The sequence below is a fragment of the Notothenia rossii genome (assembly GCF_949606895.1).
Source record: "Notothenia rossii genome assembly, chromosome: 5".
Classification (NCBI taxonomy): Eukaryota; Metazoa; Chordata; class Actinopteri; order Perciformes; family Nototheniidae; genus Notothenia; species Notothenia rossii.
The window spans coordinates 40,018,985-40,034,727 of record NC_136903.1 but is presented as its reverse complement, the minus strand read 5'-3'; the positions used below and the strand labels follow the sequence as shown (position 1 = coordinate 40,034,727).

The 15,743-nt window shown below is 38.7% G+C and overlaps 2 protein-coding genes and 1 long non-coding RNA gene across 6 annotated transcripts in view; 1 reads left to right on the top strand and 2 right to left on the bottom strand.

The window, feature by feature from the left end:
- LOC307039961 (uncharacterized protein) overlaps positions 1 to 15,743 on the bottom strand; it is a 61,055-nt gene that overhangs the window by 38,416 nt on the left and 6,896 nt on the right. The window lies entirely within an intron of this gene.
- Positions 3,875 to 7,713, bottom strand: LOC307041164 (uncharacterized protein; the record flags this gene model as incomplete). The annotated part of the gene is made up of 10 exons (XM_079684487.1): positions 7,678 to 7,713; positions 6,996 to 7,089; positions 6,680 to 6,914; positions 6,347 to 6,456; positions 5,828 to 5,945; positions 5,656 to 5,747; positions 5,058 to 5,175; positions 4,859 to 4,960; positions 4,587 to 4,760; positions 3,875 to 4,122 (listed from the first exon to the last, which is right to left on the bottom strand). Exons 2-10 carry the CDS (start codon positions 7,002 to 7,004, stop codon positions 3,875 to 3,877), a joined length of 1,206 nt encoding a protein of 401 aa, XP_079540613.1. The 5' UTR covers positions 7,005 to 7,089; positions 7,678 to 7,713.
- Positions 12,797 to 14,381, top strand: LOC307041088. The gene is made up of 4 exons (XR_013808684.1): positions 12,797 to 12,911; positions 13,091 to 13,556; positions 13,685 to 13,783; positions 14,250 to 14,381. It is a non-coding gene; the product is annotated as an uncharacterized lncRNA (long non-coding RNA).

Genomic DNA, 15,743 nt, shown 5'->3' with positions numbered 1-15,743 from the left:
CAGTAATATCCATTGTGATACAGTTATAAGGCCTTCACAAGAGACTGTCAGTGGAGATTAAAGGGGATCAGGAGCTCACGTCTTCTCAGAGTCCTTGGTATTTGGCTTGATGATTGTCTCACATTTCTAAACTTCATGTCAATAACCTGCTTAAAAAGCTAAGAGTTAGGCTAGATTTCTTCTACAGGAACAAGTCCTGTTTCTCTGCTTGAGGCCAGGAAAAGGCTAGTCACTGACCTTTTGACCTGTGCTGGACTATGGTGATTTGATTTATATGAATGCACCTGCCAATTGCCTGGTCAAGTTAGATGCTGCGTATCACAGTGCACTGAGATTTGTGACAAACTGTAAAGCATTAACCCATCACTGTACCCTGTATGCAAGGGCTGGTTTGCTTTCACTAACTGTACGGAGGCTCAGTCACTGGTACATTTTTATATACAAAGCCATGTTAGGGAAACTTCCATCTTATATCTGCTCCCTAATCTCACGGAAAATTGTAAGTGGCTACTGCCTGAGATCGAATGCTGTGGTTTTATTAAATGTGCCAACTGCTAGGACTGTCTTAGGGAAGACAGCTTTTAGATGCGCAGCTCCTCTGTCTTGGAATAGTCTGCAAATTAAATGGAAACTGAGCAATCTGGTGCCATTAAATGTTTTTAAAGCTCGGTTGGATGCTACTCAATCGAAAGCTATTGGTACCTGTTTATGTGGATAGTTATGTAAATGATGCTGTATTATGTCCTTTTGTTGTTCTGTTTATGTTTTTATGTTTCATGTGGAACCTACTTGAGCAGGTCTCCCTTGAAAAAGATATCAATGATCTCAATGGGATACACCTTTATAAATAAAGGTTTGAAATTAAATGAAATGAGAGTCATCATCATCATGTTCTCTCTGCTGCAGCTGCTGGCAGCTGGAAGTGAGTCAACACTTATTATACTGCTGTTTAACAGGATCATCTGTCATATAACTTTTTTTTGTATTTGTACAGGTGTGAAGTGTGAACAGTTGACACAGCCAGCCTCTGTGACTGTGCAGCCAGGTCAACGTCTGACCATCACCTGTCAGGTCTCTTATTCTGTTAGTTAATAATAATAATAAAATTCAATAACGCGCTTTAACCACTAGGTGCCCGTCTATCAGCTGTGCACCGTTATGGTGTAAATACTGCCTATCTACCAATTGGATCAAATATAAAAGTCAGCCGAATTACTGTTGATATTGCAAGGAGACATATTGTGTGAAAATAAATCTAAGATGTTGTTAAATGGCTGATATATTTGTGATCCACGTCACGTTTTCAGTTTTGGCGGCAGTTCTTCCTGTTTGTATAGAAGTCTTCTCATCAGGGCTCTATAAATAGATAACTACGGCAGATATGTAATATGTAATGCAGCCGAACCGTGTATTACAATGCCGTTATGTGATTAGCTCTAAAGAAAAAAGCAAGCAAACTCGGAATAAAGTTTTTTTTTTTTTTTTTAAATGTTTTCGGATTTCACATCACATAAACACCATTTCCCAACGTGCATTGAGGCTAAACCATGAATCACCGAGCTGAGGATCTTGGTTATGGCTAGAAAGGATCCGTCTTGTGTAAAACTCTCGGGAGAGTTCGGCTGAATGTCACGTGGCTGAATGTTTACGTTTGGCAGGCAGCCTTTCAGTTAGGATCGTTAACATCAGTTGGCCACAGCAAATGATGGTGAGAAGCTATGGAGGATGGATTGTGACACAATTAAATAAATAAATACATCATTAAATAATTAATTAAATGTGTCATTAATTAATTAAAATTGGAATTAAATACATAAATAATTAATTAAATGTGTCATTAATTCATTCAAATACGTATTCATTCAATGTAAAAACCACATATAATTATTTCACTATTTAATTAATTATTTCATGGACCTGTGTTGCAGCGCTTCATGAATTTATTTTATCTGTCAAACTCGCCCATCAAAGTCAGGGGGCGGGTTCTAACACCTGATTGGTTACCCAGCGCATCAAGTCAAGACAGATGGATTCCAGATAATGGATTGATAGTGAAAATACCACGATACACTGGATGGCGCTATTCACCTATAGGCTACAGTACGTTGGATGGCGCTATTCACCTATAGGCTACAGTTATAGGATCTGTATCTTAGTCTGTTTCCGGTATTGTTTTTGACGGATGTATTTTGTTATACACACATTCCTTCACATTTAAATTAAAATGTACATTAAAGTATTTCGTGAGGCTTTCTAAAATGTTTTAAAATATAACTACGGTTCGAGTTGAAGAGTTTATAAATTAACATGAACCGAAGCTGTTGCCTGGTAACGCAATCGTGCAACGTCACGTCCGTTAATTCCACATCCACACACATCGATTTAATAAATGAATGTAGCCTTTGTATCTGCTAAAAGAGGTGCCGACCAGCTGGGGCAACAAGAAAATTGGCGAAATTGAGTGTGACTATTACAAATTAAATCATTATTATATTAATATTGATAATAATAACAACAACCGACCGTCGGGTAGCATTTGCTTGGCATTTCCAGGTATATCTCCACTGATTGGGCCACGTTAACAATACTGTGTAACTGTCACGTTTGAAGGGACGAAATCGTGACAGCTTCACGTCTCCCATCATGGTAAATCGTCACATGTTCACGTCTTGCCGTGATACCGGGTTGTGCTGACCATGTCCATGCCTTTATGACAAAAGTGTACCAATCTTCTGATGGCTACTTCCAGCAGGATAACTCACCGTGTCACAAAGCTCAAATATTCTCCAACTGGTTTCTTGAACATGACAATGAATTTTACTCAAATGTCACAGTCCACAGTCATCAGATCCAAATCCTACAGTGCACCATTGGGATGTGGTGAACCAGAGATTTGCGTCATGGATGTGCAGCCGACAAATCTGCAGCAACTGCGTGATGCGATCAGGTCAATATTGAGCTAAATCTCTGAGGAACGCTTCCAGTACCTTGTTTAATCTATGCCATGAAGACTTGATGCAGTTCTGAAAGCAGATGGGGGTCCAACCCATCCTAGCAAGGTGTACCTAATTAAGTGGCTCGTGAGTGTATTACTTAGCTCAATTTTTATTGTTAGTGTGTGTCTGTAGGAGTAAAGTCTAGACACATTCTTTGGATGTAAGCATTGGCTAATTAAACAGATCATGAGTAAATGACATGATGATAATAAGGGTGATCACCAAAACCTTATACCAGGGGTGGGGAACCTCTGGCCCTCGAGGTAACTCGGATCTGAAGGTGACTGATAACTGCTAATGGCATTTTGTTGAATACCAGACATAGTAAATGCAAAGCAGGATCATATAAAAAAAGGTAATAAACAAGCCATTCAATCGTAATACTCGTTTTAATACGTTGACATGCATACAACACAATAGACTTGTTAAGTCCTGTTTGTTGTCCTGTTTGTTGTCCTCATCACCGTCCTGTTAGTTGTCCTCATCACCGTCCTCATCACCGTTTTGTTCGTTGTCCTCATCACCGTCCTCATCACCGTCCTGTTCGTCGTCCTCATTACCGTCTTCAATGTCTTCCTCCATCATGAGAAAAGACGAGTCCGAGCCAATACAGCTGTAGGTGCTGGTGACTCTGCTCAGTTTCTGCTCCAGAAGATATTGATGATGTAAAATACAGCAGTGCAGTCCCCTGTATCCCTCTTCTGTTATATCGCTTGGAGAAACTAAAATAAAAAGACAAAATGACAGTCTATGTAAGGCAACTTTTAATTAGCATTGATGTTGGTTCCATATAAGCAATTTTAATGTTTAACTCCGAGGCTGTATATTAGCTAAAAAGATTTGTGATTCAGAAAAAATGCAATCATTACAGATGCTATTCAGTGATAGACATTTGACACTGGGAAGGGGGCAGTGGCAAATGTTATAAATCGGTATTTGTGGAACATATTTTGGTTCCTGATGTCGTCTTTTGTCTGATGAAGGAGGTGGTCCAGTTTGTCCAGTGCCTGCCTCAGATTTTGACAATGCTGGGTCATCTCCTTCACAATGATGACTTTCTCCTCTTCCATACGCCTGACCAGCATAACCTGGTCAAAAAGTCGCCTCTTTGTGTGCAGGTTCACCACTATAATGGAAAAAACACCAAATATAACAACCACAATGGTAAGGCTAATAAAACAAATAATATCAGTTTGTATTCAATCTTTTTAACTTAAATTGACCAAAACCTTAAAATCTGGTAAAAAAAATTCAACCTCGCCGCTTGCTGAATTTTTTCAATTCTGTCTATGTTGGCAGAATTACATTCAGTATGTCTTGATATTCAACATTAGTATGCAGTTCAGGGTGGTCAGGAAGGGTTTTACTGTTTCCATAGATGTGCCTGTCCCAGTGAGACTAGACTATTAAGACTTGATAGGGCAACATCATACAGACCTTTCAATATAATTATTTCAAAATGATTTGTTGTGATCATGATGATTTGTGACACCTATGTTGACAGCTCTGTGTTACATTGGTGATTGTATTCTAGTACTTCAACTGAATTTATGGAATATCTAGGGCAAACAAAAACAAGTTGTTTCTTACCATCTCCTTGCGCCTCCCAGGGCAGAATGACATCCTCAGACAGACCGCATGCTGCTTCTGTGTCAATTTTCTCTGAACAGGCATCAATGGTGTTGTACTGCAGTATCCTCTCTCTGAGTTTCTTCTTGAGCTCTGTCAGTCTTCTCCGTTTGAGTTGCCTTGTTTGGTTGCTGTCTGTAAAGTAAAACAAAATACAAATAAACTAATATTAATAATACAAACAACAACAACAAGAAACAAATATTGTTTCTAGATAACGTAATAATAAATACCATTTTGTCGATAGAGGTCGTGTTTCTTTCTTCGGAGGGAATAAATTATTTCATCTATTTCTCTCTGGAGCTCCTCCTGGCTACTCTGGGCTCCATGTTTCTCTTGAAAACAGAAACAACAAGGTGTAATCATAAAACATGAAGCCAAATGTTTGGAAATATGGAACCAAATCTATACCACAGTGATCATATAACATACCAGTGGCTGCCCATTGCTTGACCTCCAACACCCACTGCTCCGTGTCCTCCAGGGAGATGTTCAGCTCTTGCTTGAGACTCTCAAGATTGTCCACTTCAGTTTGTGCTCTCTGTGTAGTCTGTTTAGAATGTTTAAAAGGAAAAAGTGAATCTGCGTTCCAGTTGGTTGAGAAGGTTGTTTTTTACTGAATTCCTTTATGCACATTAACTGACCAGACAACAACATGAAATGCTAAACACCTTCTCTTCAAGGTTGGCAAGTATCACCTTAGTGTCCCTTTTTTTTCAAGATCAAGCAGGATTAACATTATTATTATTATTATTATTATTATTATTATTATTATTATTATTATTATTATTATTATTATTATTATTATTATCCAGAAATTCAGATGAATCAACCTATAGTGCTTTATTAAAAACAAACAGAACAGAGACTCTCTTGGCAGAACAGTGTGCCATGGCAGCACCATCATAATGAAATGATTGCAGAATACATTCAATTCAACAACATGTAGCTAAGGATGGTGTTAAATTACTACAACAAGAAACTCGGATATTCTTAATATACATTTTGAAATGCAGCATGGACGTCTTACTTTGACAAATCTCTTTGAGAGTGTCTTGTGGAGATTCTCCACCTTCCTGTGGTTCCATTGCATAGCCAGCACGGTTATCATATCTGCTCTAGCTGTAAACACAAAAACATGAAAATTCATATGAGCTTTACAATGTGGCACTACTTCAAACTATTTGTTTTCCTCTACCAACCTGATTTGGTCATGTATTTTGTTGTCAGAGCTGCCCTTGAGAGGAAGCTGTTAACCTGTTCCACTTCCTCGCCGACAGTATTTCCAGCACCTTCCTGGCTTCTGCCACCCCACTTCACCTGCTCAGAATCATAAACAATGAGATCTAGCTATTTAGTTCAATATTATAGTTTCTTGTACTGTACATCTTTAGTTAACATCAGTGTCAGGAGCAATTTCAGAAAGTTAAAATGTTCTGAGATTGAATTATGCTTTGAACTACAATGTCACAACTGCAGTTATTTGAAGCTCTGTTCATTCATTATTTCTACAGTGCGGATATATTTACTAAAATAAACATAATGGGTTTTGGAAGCCTATCCTTGTGACAGTCTGTTTTGTAACAATTTTGTCAACATTTGTAACTATTACAATTATTCCACAGGCTTGAATAGAATATACTACATGATATTCTTATGTGCACTACAATTTCTAAAACATTTGAATCTAGTGACACAAATGTTTAACTTGCATACTGTACCTCGCATTTGCCTGTGTGGGCCTTGGCGTGCATTACAGAGAGAAAAGGTTTCATCTCTGTAAGTGGTTGGAGCTCAGGCAACTTTGCTGCCATCTTCTCCAAATAAGGCCAGTACCCGTAATGACAAAATCAATTAGCTTTTCCAGTTGCATGATGGCATAATAGTAAAAAGATAAACCAGGTCCTTAAAATTACCAGTACAATCCTTGTAACCAACATCAGCATTTATCCAAATGAATGCTTTTTTTGCTTTACATCTACTGGATGTGCAAGAATTAAATAGATAACACGTTTCCCACAAACACTTCCAATTTTGCAATAGTTATAACTACCTGCAGGCAACATCCATACAAAAGAATGTTGCATTCGCAACTTCAGCCAGCTCCTTCTGCAGGAACATTGGGTAGGCATATATTTCACCACGGTAGTGATTTAGGCCTTGTAGCAAGATGCCATGTCTGCACACAGCTATTTGCAGGCCTTCCTCATCCACCTTGGCCCTGGACTTGTGTGAGGTTTCTCTGCAAGCTGTGAATGTTGCCGGTCCACAAACATCACGACCACTTTTCTGAAATAGACACAATCTGTTACATTTAACCCTGTGCTAAGAAAAATAAATAAAGGGTTAGGGGATTGAATAGATTCTTACAATCGTCATCTGGCTCCTGATTTTGTCGACAAAGGCAGACACTTTACTGTCCTGGGCAATGAACAGTCCATCAAATAGAGACGGTTCATCTGTCCTGCGAAATTCGAGAAATAAATTGTAAGCAACATTATCATACATACATAAGTTTGATTGTGTCCTCTATTTAATGTGGCCAATTTGCTTTTGCCATAACATTTTCATAAATGTGGAAAAGGTCTTTGTGAATTTGATCTGTAATTCTGTGTAAGTCTTTTGTCACCATTATTTAACATTAGTGAAAAGTTTACTGACTTCTTGTAAAAAGGTAAAAATAAAAGTACATCCTTTATATTGATGGGCATGGAATAGGGCAGAGGAAGGCATAGAAAAAGGTTCCTGGGCAATTTAATACATTTTTCATGAAGCGATTATATCCAAAACTGGTTCTTAGCTCCAACATATCCAACTAACGTCAACCATTTAACATTTTAAAGTTGAGTTAACTTTACAGGCGTCATATACAATAATGTTTATGAATTGGATTTATATAATTATGTGTAATTTCAAACCAACTATTGTTTTCTGATGGTCTACAAACTTTGGAAAAAGAAATTGCAGAGTTGGGGAAAGTTAAACATTTCAGCAAAGACATTCAGCTTAGTCAATAAAACAACAACTAAAATTAGAATATGATTTCACTGACCCTCTGGACTTCTTGAAGCGATAATGCTTTCTATTGCCATCTACAGCAATAGCCAGCCTGTCAGGTGTTCATGCTGGGCATTTAAAGGGCTCCACCAGGCACAGATCTTCTTGTCTGTAATTACAGAAGGCAAACTCCCGAAAGACTCTGTGGAAGGTATCGCTACAGATTCTGCCTGTCTGGAAACAAGAATGGTATTCATTTGGTTAATTAAAAGTTTGGTATTCAAAAATCTTGAAAACCACATTTTATTCTTACCCTTCCTGTGGAAAACGATCGATGTTCAAGCATTTTTATAAATACTTGCTGGGATAATGCTGGGCTGGCCAATTTCATTTGCTCGAATGATGTGAACACATCAAACTTAAAAATAATTTTGCAGCTGTCGGTTGCTGGCCAGTATTTGTATCCCAGCAAGTCACCTATGCTCGGGGACCATTTGGCGGAACAAATTGGACAGCACACAGAAGGCAGACGAACGTTGTATGGACCTGAGAAAAAATATAAATGTGCAATTTGACAGCTATCTATGCAATGTAGGACAAAAGTATAATAGTAATCCTGTATTTCTGCTTGATCATCTTCTGGTGGCAACAAACCATTGATAGTCACCAACACGGTCTGCTTTCCTGGGATGATGGTGAAATCTTGGCTTGGACCACATAAGCAGATTTGGGATGGTGGAGGAATTGGAAGCAGACACACTGCAGCAAAGACAATTTCAGAGATTCATATGCATGTTAGGACATGTTAGGACATGTAGTCAATACAAATTGAGACATTTTAACAGTTAAAGCAAACTTCCGACATGGTGAAAATGATGCCGCTGTATATGTAGTGCACATTAGGAAACCATGGTAAGGGAATATGTAATACATTATTTGAACCCACCTTGTTCACAGAGTCCATATTGGCCACTTTCATCCACAACCACTAAGGATGTGGGAGGAATAGGTCTGTAAAACCCATCAAATATGGCTTCCCTGTCATGGAAGACATGTTTACCATGGATAATAGGGTCACATGCCGGAAAAAGAAAGGGAGTTCCTGGTGGAACACAGTCCAAGCACCGGACCACAGCATCAGCAGTTTTGCATTGGAGACAGGAACGTGTAGTGACAATCTCTGCAGCCAATTTCAAATTAAGGAGCTCTGGCATTGCAGCTCTGAATTTTTGTTCACGTTTCAACTGTCTTTGGGTCCATGTTGATGCAGTGGGTGTTTCTTCTGATGATGCAGGGACAGTGAGAGAACCCAACAGGTTTCTCAGTGTCTGAAGATGTTGATCTAAAATAACAAAATATAAAACAAATCATGGAATTTAGTTTAATTAAAAAAAGATATTCCATACATGGCTTTTCACTTTAGAATGTATCATGAACAAAGCTATTACATACTACAAACAATTACCTACATTTCAAGTTGAAGGATAATTTAAGAATTCATTGTGCATACCAAGACTTGGGACCTGTAGAGGAATCTCATGTGTCTCCTCGACCTCTGGGGACTTCTGAGAGCTGGAAGGTTTAACTGCATAAAACAAAGTACGATGATATGGGAAACATTATTGAGGACCGACCAACGACATTAAAACTTAATGAAACACTAGAACTAGATTATATTTTACAGACCAGATCGATTCTTATTCCAATGTTGGGCTATAATGTTCCCATCCAGGTCCCTCTTCCTCCAGGAAACATTTGATCCTTGCGTTATTTTCTTTGGTATCTTCTGTATCTTCGGTTTCTTTTGTTTCTTTGGTATCTTAATATATAAATATATAAAAGAGATTATATATTTCCCTTAATTGTTGCACACACATCTTTGTAATGTGTGTGTCTTTTATCATTTGAGTAAATGTTATAATACATATTTGGATAATGTTGTACTTGCCTTATTTGCCAACTCATCTGCGAGGGCATTCCCTATCTCTAGCCATTCATTCAGTTGCTTGGATGCCATTTTTAAGTGAGGATAAAAAGGGCAACAACAAACAAAGGATGAACTGACATACAGGGAGGGAGAACAACAAAACAAAAGACAGGAAAACGAGAGGAGTGAAGGGGAGTAGGAAGAGGAATATGGCTCTGAAAAGAACCGTTGATTTTTTTATGATAATAGGCTACTTCAAATAATTGAATTGATAGATGACCTGAAAAAAACCAAACAGATGAACTCAGATTAGCTGTGCTACCATGTAATTTAATTGTTGCTTCATAAATAAGCATTTGCCAAAATAAAACTACAGGCACCAAAATCAATCAAGTCCCAGGTAAATCAGTAATTACAGGGAAATATATTTCTCTTTTTAACTAGATGTGATGCTTTCACAAAACTTAAGTTGAATTAGTGAATGTTTAAGGTAGTAAAAAAACTATGACCTGATGATATTCAAGTGTTGAACTTACCCTAATTATCATTAATGCAACATGTTAGGTGACATTTCGAAGAAAGAAAAAGTGTGTGCATTATAAAAAGCGCCATGTAAATGTCAACTATTATTATTATTATTATTAAAATGCCATTTCCTTTCGCATTGTTTACGGTCATATCATGTCCTGGTCTGGTTAGCTGAATTTACATACTTTTGCCATTGTTATGTGTTATGTCACGTGCTACCAAGGGTTTTGTTTTTAGGCAAGATTTGAGCTCCTTTTGTGCGAAGGAGAAAACTCTCCCTCCAACTTGTTGTAGACGAACCTTCTTATATTGCAATACATATCCGTTAGCGCATATAAGCTAAGCGCTAAGCTAAGCGCTAACCTTTACAGCCATGCTATTGCTAACAACAAGCATTCGCCTATACTGCCTATGCCACGGGCCAGCCCTAAAACGTAAAACTGAAATATCGTGGTTAAACATGATTAGTAGAAAAACGACAGGATTAATTAAAAGCGTAAACAAATCAAATGAAATACAGAAATCAGATTTACCACTTGTAAAGCTCTGACGCTCTTTAACAATTCTTCTTCTTCATCATCTTCTTCTTCATCTTCATCTTCTTGGCTCGTCGCACTTTTATTGATGCGCAAGGTTAAAGTTCAAGGGATTACGATCGTGACAAAACGTGACAAAAGGTCGTAATAAACTGCTGCTAGAAATGAATAGGGGGAAAGCTACGTGGCTATGGGTCGTAATATCGTGATCAACACTGCTTAAACAATCAACCTATTTGGTCGTTTTTTGTAGGAGGACAGGCTGATATTGGTATATTTACACCATAACGGTGCACAGCTGATAGAAAGGGACACCTAGTGGTTAAAGCACGTTATTGAAATTTATTATTTTTATTATTAGATATTAATAGGAGACACAGACAGACAAACTAATAAGGCTTTATTTAAACATTAAAGAATACTTTAGGTTAAGGTCTTATTTTGAATAAGAAAAAAGCTTTGGGGGTATAAATATTAGGCCTGACAAAGTACCAATATATTGCTTTCCTGCAATGTTAACTACTGTATGTTTAAGCACTTATTTTAACTGATATTACACATATGTATTATACTCTTATAAGATGTATGTAGATAGTATAAGAAATGTGCAGAATATGACAGTTTAATTGTGGAGGTATACACACATATTGATAGATGTCTTGTAATGCACTGTTGAGGAACCTGCGACCCAAGTTGTTCATCTCCGACCTTGTCAGGTATTGAACATTCAATAAATAAAGAACACAGAATTATTAAATATAAAACACAGAATTTGTGTGATTATACTAAATGATTTACAAATAAAGACCACTGCATATTTACAACTGTTACACATGCTGATGTAACGCAAATGTTTCTAACTTGGGATCAATAAAGTATATCTTATCTTAAGATGATTGATGGCTACTGCCATATTTGCAAAATTTGTGGACCCGTTCAAATCCAGTTTTGGACAGTCTGCCGTGGTTCCATCCCATTTCAAAGTGCTGTTCGACGCTCGGCGTAACCCTCGGCGCACACTCAAACATCCAATCAGAGCTTGAGGGCTATCGGGGTTTGTCCATGGATGGGTTTGTCCAGCGCCGTATAGACTGAGAGTTACGTCATCTCCGTTCACTCCAATGGACCACTTTTTTACAGCAATGGCGGATCGTGGAGCCTCTCAATCGTTCCCCGGAAGTTAGCGCCAAGGCTAGCAGAGCTGTAGAGTTGCAGCATAATAGACCGTTCGTGACGGAGTTTTAAAGGTAAGAAGAAGTTTAAAGATTTATATTGCGGATATTATCAGTACATCTGATTCAAATTAACATAGATAACAGATAAAGCTAGGATTCCGGATCAAGTTAGCAACACACGTTGAACAGCCTTTTAATTGTAAATTCCGTTCTCTTAATGTCATTTCGTCCAACGTTGTTGAATTAGAGAAGAGGGGCTTCTAAAAGGGATTGTATGCGGGGGTGGAGGGAGTTAAATATTGGATAAATATAACTTTGGTGCGTGTAAGAGTGAGTGTTTTTAGCAGAGCCATATTGTGTCCTTGTGATTATGTTGATTATTACCTGTCTGTATAATGTTGTAGCTCAGCTGATTTTGGATTGAGGGCAAAGGGAGAGGGACTTAAGTGAGAGTGAAATCACAAGGTAAGTGTAATACTACTGTTTTATATAAGTAAGCATACTAAACATGTATTCTATCACTGTATTATATAAGTAATCTTGTTGGTAACCTACTGTATGGCAGGTGGAGGGGCAGTGATGTTACAGGTGGAGGAGCAAAACTGCAAGACTGCAAACTCACAAGACAGAGAAAATCAAAGTTTGTTCTCCAGAGAAGAGGTTGATTTCACTTCATTTATTTCATATTTTCTAAAGATGTGGAAATGGCAACAAAAAAAAACTTGAGAGCTGCAACCAAGAGAACTGTAACAACATGAGTAGAGAGCCACCAAGGTTTTTCAAGTCCCTCTCTTACTCCATTTTGCCAACCCAAACTTCCAGGTACATGACGGGACACCTTGCTTGTTTTTGTTGTTTGCGCTCCTCTGGCTGGGTGCTGGCAGGTGGAGGGCAGTGATGTTGGCAGGTGGAGGGGCAGTGATGTTACGGGTGGAGGGGCATTGATGTTAGCTGTTACACACCAGGCTCAAACTTAACACATTGCGTCCTTATTTGCAGTGTCCTTATTCCTGGAAGGGGAATCTGCAATTCCTGCAGAGTTTTGTAACCCGTTGGTCCGCACGTAAAGCAAATTTTTAAAGCCTTCTTAATTGTCTCATTGCTCCATTTCATCCCCTTTGTGGTGAGTCTGCCTAATGCCTTAAGTTGGTCTTTTTAAAACGTTTTCTTATATTTGTTGTCCCTACTTTTCATGGTTTTCTTGAGAGCTGCATTTTCCTTCCTGATTTTTCTTAGTGCAGACTTTGCTTTTTTGGTGATTCCTTCTTGGCTCTTTAATTTTCTCTTTAATTTTTTTAATAGATCTGTTTGACTGGCTGCTGGTTCCCTCGTATGCTCACTGGCTGCTGGTTCCCTCGTATGCTGACTGGCTGCTGGTTCCCTCGTATGCTGACTGGCTGCTGGTTCCCTTGTATGCTGACTGGCTGCTGGTTCCCTCGTATGCTGACTGGCTGCTGGTTCCCTCGTATGCTGACTGGCTGCTGGTTCCCTCGTATGCTGACTGGCTGCTGGTTCCCTTGTATGCTGACTGGCTGCTGGTTCCCTCGTATGCTGACTGGCTGCTGGTTCCCTCGTATGCTGACTGGCTGCTGGTTCCCTTGTATGCGGACTGGCTGCTGGTTCCCTCGTATGCTGACTGGCTGCTGGGTGAGTGGGTGGTGTCCACCCTCCCTGTCTCTCCTCACTAGCCATGTCCTCTCTTTCTTCACCCTCACTTTCCTTTCTCTCAGTCTCCTCATCCCTTCTTCCCTCAATCTTTGAGACTAATGTAAGTAGAAGACATGGCACTGTAGATTTTCGAACATTTAAAATATTATACCACTTCAAAATAAGAAATATGACTTTTGTTACGAAGAGTTCATACTTATTATATCTGTGTCACCTTTCACACTATAGCTGTGATCATGAGCTATGGGCTTTGTAGATACAGGTCCCGGGGTGAATCGTGGTGCAGGGGCCCTTCTCTTTTTGACCACAGGGCGATGCACGAAGATGGTGGGTATAGCCTCTGCTCTCAGCCTAGTCTTGCCCTTTTTTGTCTTGACAAATGTGACAAAAAATGTGCCTGCGGAGTGACTTGAGGTTACACAAAATGTGCCTGCGGAGTGACTTGAGGTTACTTCACACACAGAACAACTCAGTTTTGTCTGCCCACATACATATTCCATAGTGGTTGAATACACAGTATTAGGAAACACTTTATACTTACTGGACATGTTATACTCATTATATACTGTATATAAAATATGACCAAGAATGTGAGACAACTTTATAGAAATTCATATCACATCTGTTACTGATGCCATTTGTCATACTTTGTTAAACTCACAAATAATAAAGTTCCATAACTTCAGTTGGGAACAAAGACCACACCTTATCTCCCCAAGGCAATTTCCCATCCAATAGGTGTGCTATATAGGTGTGTATAACCCTTTCTCCTGTCTGTTACTCCCTCTTTCAGCACAAGAACCAGAGGGGGATTCAATGGAGCCTGAATACCTGCACTGAGACCCTCACCCTGCACCCTGAGTCTCAACTCTGTGTTTTTCAAGCCTTTCCCTGTTTTTTTGTATTAAACAAAACATTAAGCTTTCCCAATGGTGTGGTTTTCGTTTTGTGAAAAAGTGCAAATGCAGTGTTTGTATATAATATCCTCACATATTTTTTTGCTGTTGGTCGTGAAATTGCTCCTGCTGACTTGAGCCAGCCATTTTTTCCTCATTCTTACTCCTTTCTCGGAGCGATTTGAGCATCCCCAGGCAGCACAGCAAACCATGGTGGCGACTAAGAGGCAGCACAGCAAACCAGGACAACACGGAGGAAAAGGCACAGACAAACTGCATGATATGCTATTCAATGTTTATTGAATTCCATGTATTTGCAATGGATGTTCCTAAAACAACACATTTAACATCATCATCATCATCATCATGCTGCTGCTGCTGCTGCTGCTGCTAGTCCTTTGATAGTCACCTGTAGGTCTCCTGTCCTTTCTGAAAGCCATAAAGATGACATTAGTCATTTAGATAACTTGTGTCCTCAATTACCATGGGATTACTGAAACTACCATGAATTTAAGAAAATGGTAGAAATTAATCTATTCTGAATTTTGAAGCATTCCTTTAGATCCCCTCCCTCTAAATATATCAATAAACATTAGAAATTGATGCTCCTGACTACCATACAAGTTTAAGAAGATAATATTGGTTTTAAAGAATTCAAAGCTATAAATAAACAGCAACAGGCTCTTTAACCAAGGCACTGTTAGCCTAACATGTAAACTAGTTGTTCACACTAATCCTAATATTATCACTTAATATTAGCAAATTCTATTTTATTTTTTAAAACATATTGATGTAAATACATACACATATCGATTTGTTGCATAAATATTGCAAATCAAAACCTTTATTCACTAATAATTACCAAAAATCGTAGTTCTATCTCCTGTTATCAATGCATTCACATTGCCCGCCGTGAACTTCCGGGGAACAATCCTCGTCTGCATGAACCACGTGACGATAACCGTTTTTGGACTTCCGCTGTCGTAACTCTTCTATCTATATGGCGCTGGGTTTGTCAAGCGAAGCGGAGAGAATACTTACTTCCGGGTGTAAAATTCTCTAAAGCAAATGAGCTGCTCCGACCCTCGGTCCTGACGGACTCCAACTTGTGTTTATTAATCAAATAAATAAATACACACAAGGATACTTATGTGTTGTTGAGTAAATAACAGTGTGTGGTTTAGAAAAGAATACAAAATTAGAAGGAAAAAACGATGAAACAATACAGATTTCAGTATTCTGAGCCCCTACTCTCCCCATAACTGACGGCAACAAAAGTCCTACATTATTCAATTAAAAATAAAGAAGTAAAAACAATAAGTGTGGCTTGATATTGAGTAAGAAAAAGGTTGATAAACGCTGTGAGAATGGATCTGCGGAGAGCATTTCGC